Source organism: Gastrolobium bilobum, unplaced genomic scaffold, assembly GCF_033153095.1.
Source record: "Gastrolobium bilobum isolate Gb01-03AN ecotype WA unplaced genomic scaffold, APGP_CSIRO_Gbil_v1 utg6313, whole genome shotgun sequence".
NCBI lineage: Eukaryota > Viridiplantae > Streptophyta > Magnoliopsida > Fabales > Fabaceae > Gastrolobium > Gastrolobium bilobum.
Window position 1 is genome coordinate 66314 of NW_026897533.1, and position 8869 is coordinate 75182.

Consider the following 8869-nt stretch of genomic DNA (forward strand, 5'->3'; position numbering starts at 1 on the left):
TCCCTATCAGAAATAAAAATGTCAAGTAGCAGATATAACGTGAAATAGATGAAAATGTCATCATCCTCAATAAAAAGATAAGAAAATACCTTAGTGCAGACACCATTAGTCTAATGAGGAAATATGCTTACGAGATAGAACGAGAAGAAAGAAGCGTTAGGGAGTTGCAACTTAACAAAGTCATAATTTGTGGCGGTCATCAAATAAAACCGATAAAATACTCAAATTTTTTAAAAATAATTATAAATTTTGGGGGTCAAAACCCGCCACTAAACTATATAAATTAACGTAAAAGAATTATGCAAAGTGGCATTTTGTAAACATGCCAGAATTTATATTTTCTGGGGGTTTTATAAACCTCCAGTAAATAACCTCCACAAATCACATAATTATTTGTAGTGTATGGAAATAATCAATGTTATTATTATTGTTTTAATTCTTACTTGTCTTCATAATATATTTTCATTGTGTAATTTATAAATTTGTAGTGTTGTTATGATCAATTATTTTGTCATAAAAATACAAAAAAAAAATTAAACTTTGTTTTAATCCACGCAATAATTTATAACGTTGATGTATGATTTTCCATTCTCAAGTGTTATATACTTATCATATGGGTTTTCGTATAGTTGATCTATCTTACACTTTTGCAAATGTGGATTCTTTTTCAAATAAAATTATTTTTTCTCAAAATTAAAAAATCAAAATATTTCTTCTATTTATTAAAAAAATGTGTTTTATTCAATATCCTAGGAGCGATATATGACATTGTTGTGTGGCTAGCCATCCTCAACTGTCATAAACTTCGTTAAAGCTTACGTATAGCTTTGTTGTCTTAAACTCTATGCAATAACGGATTCATTTAAAAAAATATACAAATCATTTTCTTTCGAAAATTAACCAATACACAAATATTTTTTACATAACGACGTACCTTTAAGTTTCCTATTACACTGAGGAATATATAGGAGCAGGACCCTTCCCGTCAAGCCCAAAAATAAAATTATCAAAAATTAGTTTTCTTTAATCATTTTTGTTTAATTTTTTGGGATGAAATAAATCAATAAATTACACAATTAATTTAAGGTCTCCATTTTTTAAAAATAGACGACGTAAGGTTCTAACATCTTCCCTACTCATAATCGACTCCCGAACCTGTTTCTATTTTCAAAGATCAGTTTTCTTAAACAAAAAGAGTTTTTCCAATATTTTCCCAAATAAACTTTGTTGACGACTCCATTGTTTTTAATTTTTAATTTTTTCGCCTCATGTTGTGATCCAGTTGCTATAACATATAAATGAAAAGGCCCATAAACCTAATTCCTTAAGATTTTGGATTGAGATATGGTGTCAGACCCTTATTATGGGTTTGTCGCTTAGACCCATTTGATGCGTGGATGATAGTCTCCCCTAATTGGACTTCCCTGACTGCTGCCCAACATACCTTGATTTTTTAAAGGAAATAAATCCGCAAAAGTAATGCAAACTATTCTTTTTATTTTTGGTGGACAATGCAAACTCTTCTATTTGTATGGAAAAAGTTGTTCTATGGATGAATGATGATTTTGTCCTCCAATTATTTTTCCCTTTTTCAAAATTATATGCTAATATGTTCTTTTCTCAAATTATATTTCAATCTAATCCTATTTAATCAGAGCTTAATGATTTATTCAAGTAAATGATTTATTTATTCAAGTAAGTGCCGAACAAACTTTGGTCAAATAAAGACAAATCAGTATTTAATTTTAAAAATAGGTTGATTGATATATAGTTTGATATGAAATCTTTACCCCTCTTTGTTGTTTCTTTCTATTCAAGTATGAGCTAAATTGTTAGGATTAGATGATAGAGTACCCATATTGTGATGTAATTAGTTTGCCTAAACTTTGCTATATGATTGTCCATTTAGTTGTTTAATAAAGTACTTAAATTATCTCTAATCTTGTTGACTTATCGAGAGAAGGTTGCAAGATAATTAGGGTTTAGGCTATAGAGATATAGGTGAACCCAGCAAGTTATTAGATATTGTGGTTTAACTAATTTAATTGGTTGATTGTGGATAGAGAGATTATTCACACCACAAAATCATATGGAACTTGAACTTAATGGATTCATAACTATGTTGGCCATAGAGACATGGGAACTAGTATACATGTATTATTGGTGAGAGCCCTTACATGCATTTGTGTTCTAATTACTGATTGGATAATTGCTATAGCATTGTTGCTGCATTCTGATGAAATTGCAATATTGGAGAAATTGATCTCACTCTACTTTGTTACTTGACTTCTCCGTTCTTGAGTGCATTCTTAGTTTACTTTTATTTTACTTTTAGTAATTAGTCAGTAGTTAGTATTAGTTTAGTCCTTAGTTCTTAATTCACAAAACTTTTATAAATATTGTTACTTTTATTCCTACACATTGATCCCCACTTTATAGTTTTCTTCGTGGAAACGATATCTGGACTCACACATCCACTTTATTACTTGTTGACACGTGCACTTGCGTTAATGTGTGATTGATAAAAAGGTTACACAATTGCACAACAGTAGGCACTCTCTCACTTTCAAGGAGATGACCTTACCTCAGCCTCTGCAACCAAGTGAAGACTTAAAAGGCTAATGACTATAAGTATAGAATATATATGGGTTCCAAGAAATTCTATACCTGAGCCGAATAAGCTTTAGGTTTCTTGGACTCTTTTTACACACTAGGCCCTATTGGACTTTAGTGAAAGAGCAAAATTCAACAATATATACTATAGAATGTAGATTGAAATGAAACAAAATGTTACTCTATATCTATTCTAGTTCTGATTAAGAGTATGAGGAAAATAAAAGGAAAAATATTGAGAGTATTTTTTTAATTTTGTAATTAACATATCATTACTAAAAATTTAATATAAAATCATTCATGGGTATTTGCCTAATAGTTTAAAGTTTTGGCACATGATATTAAGTACCCTAAAGTTTAATAACTTATTGGAAAGTAAAGTAAATATAGTATTGACTTGTTGTTAGAAACATGTAAAATCATTAATGTAGTATCATCCAACATATTAAGATTTTGGGATGAAATAGTTTTTTACTCTTGTTTTACATATTATCTTTCACACATATTAAATTGCTCTTATGTAATTCTTTTTTTGGTATTCAAAATTTAAGTCAGAGGAAAACATTGGGTACATTATTTTAATTCTGAACTAAATATATTTTTATACGTCTATATATTCCTTCAATCACGTGGCAACATGGAGATGAAGGCTTAATTAAACGCTTCAGTCTCAAATGTCATTCTGGATAGCATCCTCCACTCTGCTTTTGGCGTTCCCAGCCACAAAGTCGAGGTTGTATAGTATAAGTACCATTGCCATTGAAGCTAAGAAAGTTAACACAGGTCCAAAGATCCAAAGTATAAGTGAAAGTGCTGAATAGAAAAGCCTGTTCCCCACTATATTCAATGTTGTTGCCCTCTCCAAAAGCTCTGTTAAATATTCTGGGGTCACCATGGACTTGACATCTTGTGGAGTGCAAATTAGTATACTCATTTGATTGAGAAACCTGATAGATAGAGTGTGACATAGAAATGATAATGAGAATGTGGCAAGCAATGTGGCATATTTCAATGCCACCACATATTCCCCATGTGCCCCAAAAACTGAGTCGTTGATTGCGTTTTTAACACTGTAGGTGCTGGTTATAACTGCTCCTAGGCCAGCACAAATGAGAACGGATTTTGTTGCCATAAGCGTTGACCCCATTATTAAGTATCGAAGAGATTGGACTACTAATATGTTCGTCTTTTCAATATCCTGCAATTTCGGTTCATATTTGGTAAGTAATATGATTAAATAACAAGCTGATAATATATATATATATATATATATATATATATATATATATATATATATATATATATATATATGTGTGTGTGTGTGTGTGTGTTACTTCCTTTAATGTCGGTGGGTTAGCATGCACCACATTCATGGGTGCATGGCTCAATGTTTGCCCAACCACCTCAATGAATGCTGCTCACTTAATTATTGATGAAGATTCTAGAAGTAGGTGTAGGGTTTCTCCTCACCTTATATAAACACATGAAAACCTTTGTAATAGGTTAGCTGAAACATTTTTTAAAGTGAAATCCTCTAAAAAGAAGTTTGTAAGAGATACCTCTTTGGAGAATAATCTTGTAACCATCATTGTTGGTGAAATTTGAGTGTACCTCTAGTATGACTATGGAAGCTTGATATTCCTTATAATCCCACTATTTTATAGTGCAAGTTTTCTGGACTAGTGTCTCGTGGTTTTTACTAATCTGCCATAGGGAAAGTCTTTCACATTAAAGTATGTTGTGTTTCCTCTCTATCTCTCTCATTTCTGCATTTTTTTCTTGTTTTTTTTTTCATTTAGCCGATCTGATGACTTTAGGCTGACCTCCAAGTATCGAGCTCAGAGCTCAATGTCCTAACTTGAGTTTTTTTTTGCCTCTGTGCTAATTGAGAGACGTCGTCCCAATAGTGGTATCAAAGCCCAAGTTCAAAGGGTTTTGAATGAGGCGAGATGAAGACCAGTGGTATTGCTCATAACGGCGACATGTTCAAGTTAACAGCTGACAACTTCACATACTGGAGACCAATGATGGAAGATCATGTTGGTTATTTGTTATACCCCAATTGTTTCATTGATTTGAAATATGTTTTGATAATTACAATTAATTTATTATTAATAATCTATTGTCTTGAAATTACTAATGAATTGATTGTTTGAGATTTCAGAATAATATTTATTTTGATTTGAAATAGTATTCAAGATAATTGAAGATTACATGAAGATTGAAGAAGATATGGAATATATCATAAAGAGAGAGAAAAATATGAAATCAAGTAAAGTTTAGGATATATTTTATCTCTTTAGATTTCATGTAAGAGAAATAAAATATTCTTCTCCAAAGATTTAGATTACAATTGCATTGTATAATAGAATAAGATATGTAAGCTTTGCATATTTTTTATTTGAAAAAAATCAGAAATCTTATTTTTGAAAATTGCATTTAAAATTTCATTTAAAGGTAAGAGATTTCTGGTTAGTTTTTGGAAAAGATTTCAAATTTCAAATTTATATCTTGTTGAGATATATAGTCCCACATTGGTTGTATGTGCAACTAATGTGGAGTTTATAAGGCCTTGGTCACTCTCACCCTTTGAGCTAGCTTTTGGGGTGGTGTATCCCAAGGTTCTTTACATGGTATCAGAGCATCGCCCCCCCCACTTTCTCTTGTGGCATTTCTTAGCACAGGTAGACTGGGCCTGTTGCATTGTCCACTCTTCAAGCCCAATGGGCTCTCGTGTGAGGGGGTGTGTTGAGATATATAGTCTCACATTGGTTGTATGTGCAACTAATATGGAGTTTATAAGGCCTTGAGCACTCCCACCCTTTGAGTTAGCTTTTAGGGTGGTGTATCCCAAGGTTCTTTACATATCTTTTGGGCTTTTAGAAGAGAGAAAATGTTAATATTATAAATAAAGTTCATTGCATATTATTCATAGAGGAGAAAAAATAAGAGAGAGAGAGAAAAAAAGAAGAAGAATATACAAGAGAGAAAAGAGAGAATTAGATTTTGAAGATTAGGATTCTTTCTTGTGCATCAATTGAAAATCTTTCTCAAGAACATTCATTCAAACATTCATCTTTTGGCAAAGTGAATATTTCTCCATAGGAATTCATATTACCTATCTGCTTGTGGAAAAAAAGAACTCTGCAAAAACCTCTATGAGCTCATCCCCGATGAGATAAAGCCAGAAGGAAAGAATGGGAAATTCTGAATAGAAAGGTTATGGTCATGATGAAGAAGTATATTGACAAAAACCTTTTTGAGCACGTTTCTGAGTTCACGAACACATGAGTTATGGACGAAGATGGAGTCTATGATTCAGAAGAAGACTCTCAGGAACAAAACACACCTAGTTCGCCGACTTGTGAAGCTTGAATACAAGGAAGACATGAGTATAATTGAACACCTCAGCACTTAAAAGACATTGTGAATCAGCTCTCTAAAGTCAAGATGAAAATTAATGATGAGCTCCAGTCTCTCCTTCTCCTCAGTTTGTTGCCAGAAAGTTGGGATACTCTGGGAGTTACGTTAAGCAACTCGGCTCTTGATGAAAAACTGACAATGGACTATATGACTAACAACCTCCTGAATGAAGGATCCATATGAAGAGAATGTGATGTATCCAAAAATGTAAGGTAAACGTTGCTAAGAATCAAGGGACGTGACAAGTTCAGAGGCTGGTCTAGACCTAAGTACAAATTAATTTTCTTCTATTGTGGGAAGCCCGGATACAGGAAGCCTTATGACTGGATTCTAAAGTAAGACAAAAAAAGCAGCAATGTGAAGCCAAATCAGATACAACCTAAGAAGAAAGAAGACGAGCACCACTACGGTGGCTGTCAATGCTGAAGCCAAGGTCTATCTCCTTGGTGAAGATAATTTCTTGAATATTGCTTATGATGACTGCGCATGGACCATTGACTTCGATGCCTCCTTCTATGTTACTTCTCACAAAGGTTTTTTTTCTTCTTATAGAAGCGGTGATTTCAGAGTCGTGATAATAGGAAATCAAGTTACAAGAAAGATTATTAAAGTCAGTGATGTAACCCTGACAACAAATGTCAGATATCAACTCGTGTTGAAGGAAGTAAGGCGTGTGTCAGACATGTGTTTGAACCTAATCTCGATAGGTAAAGTTGATGATGCCGAGTTAGTTAACCATTTTGGCAGAGGAAGAAAGAAATTTGTTAAGGGAAACTTGGTAGTTTCTCGAGGCAAGAAAGAGAGCTCATTTTACGCGATACAAGAAAAAATCAATAGTGGAGAAACCAACTCTGCTCGAGATGGACCTAGCATGGAGTTGTGGCACAAGCGCCACGGTCAAAATAGCGAGAAAAGGCTCCAAATTTTGAACAATAAAGGACTTCTAACGGGTTGAAGGACCAGGTGTTGGAAATTTGCATGCACTACTTACCTGGAAAGCAACACCGAATTTCTTTTGTGAGACTGGATCATCCCAAGAGACACAGGTATATCCTGGACCTCGTTCACATCGATGTCTATATATATATATATATATATATATATGTATATATATATATGTATATATATATATATCAGGAAAAATATTTATCTTTTTAAAGGATGGTCATTTTAGTTAAAACAATTTTTTATTTAAATTTTTAATTAAAAAAATACTCACCTTCTCTCCCATGATTTCCGTTGTGTATCTCTTTATCCAACTTAAAATCACAAAATTCTATATCTTTTAAATGGACAAACACCAAATCCACACGCGTATATATATATATATATATATATATATATATATATATATATATATATATATATATATATATATATTATATATATATATATATATATATATAGGGGCAGAAGCCTTTGACACCAGTGCCAAATTTTAAAATTTGACACCAAATCATATTCGTTGATTTTCGTCAATCAACGGTTATCATTTATTAAAAATTAATATTAATTAATAATTTTGATTCCCAATAAATAATAATCGTTGATTAGCGAAAATCAAATGTTAGGATTAGATGTCAAATTTCAAAAGTTGACACCGATTATTACACACACAACACACGTAGCTAATACATGTACAATCATTGATATTTTTTTCCAACTAATTCATTAGAGATATAACTAGTACGAATTAAATACTCTTATACTCATATAAAGGCTCGTTTGGATGAACTTGCTTTTTTCAGAGAAATTTTTTTACTATAAAGTCAGTTTAGATCTCTATTTTTTAAAAAAACATAAATAACAAAAAACAATCAAAAATCTATATTTTTTTAAGCTAAAAATTTAGCTTTTAAAAAAATTGAAGTCAAAAATCAAATATTATTTTCAAAAACACAATTTTTTTTTTACAAAAAAAAGTCTAAATAGCTTTAGTTGCTGTAAAAAACACTTAAAATAAGAATGACATAAAAATTCTTTTTTTACATGTCCATCCAAATGGGCCCTAAAATGCTGCTCTCTCAAGATTTAATCGTAGCTCCTAAACCTATAGTTGTTGTACGGATGTAGGATTTCTTAAATCAATTTGGTCGCCGTTCAACATGTAAATAAGTGAACAAGACCACATCCCATATCTAACAAAACCGAAGGGAAAAAAAAATAACACTCGTAAATTGCCCACATGATATTTATAGGAGCATACCTTCATCATGGCAGGAATCCAAAGGTGCTGACCATAAGCGTCTATTCCAAATATTGTGGTGAAGGGTTGTGTCCGAATCTTATGCCATAACCATACATGATATGCAAGTATGATCACTAACCCCAATGGCACAAGCATCAGATCCATATAATATTTTCTCCACTCCATATATAACTATCTCTTTTAATGCACACAGCTCTTTGGTATGTGTTCGTGTGTGTATATATATGTATAGATATAGATATAGATATCCTAATGACTACTTTGATATGTACTTATAACCTAATTATGGACTCATGTATATGTCAAAAATGATCTTTTTAAAAGAAATAATAAAAATCATTACGTTCATTATCCGGAAGATGTTTTTATTCGGGCTTCATTGACGCCATATATAAAATACTGGGAGCGTACACTTGCGTCAACCAAAATTCCGCTTTTCATTACATTATCTTCATTTCTGTTTTGCATTAATCGTTGCCGTTTTGTTTCGTTTCGTTTGGTCGAAGGTGGTGATATAGTGTGGCTGGTATATGCGACGAATGTCATGCAATCATTGTGATGTCATGCTACAGGGTTCTCTCCCAGTCTTGGCTTAATAATGAATTTGAGCAAATAATATATATA

General features: G+C 32.1%; 1 protein-coding gene across 1 annotated transcript; it reads right to left on the reverse strand.

Moving 5' to 3' along the window:
* Positions 1-3283: 3283 nt before the first annotated feature.
* Positions 3284-8410, reverse strand: LOC133307756 (uncharacterized). The gene is made up of 2 exons (XM_061508310.1): positions 8243-8410; positions 3284-3811 (listed from the first exon to the last, which is right to left on the reverse strand). The coding sequence occupies exons 1-2, from the start codon at positions 8408-8410 to the stop codon at positions 3284-3286; spliced, it is 696 nt and encodes a 231-aa protein (XP_061364294.1).
* Positions 8411-8869: the final 459 nt, after the last annotated feature.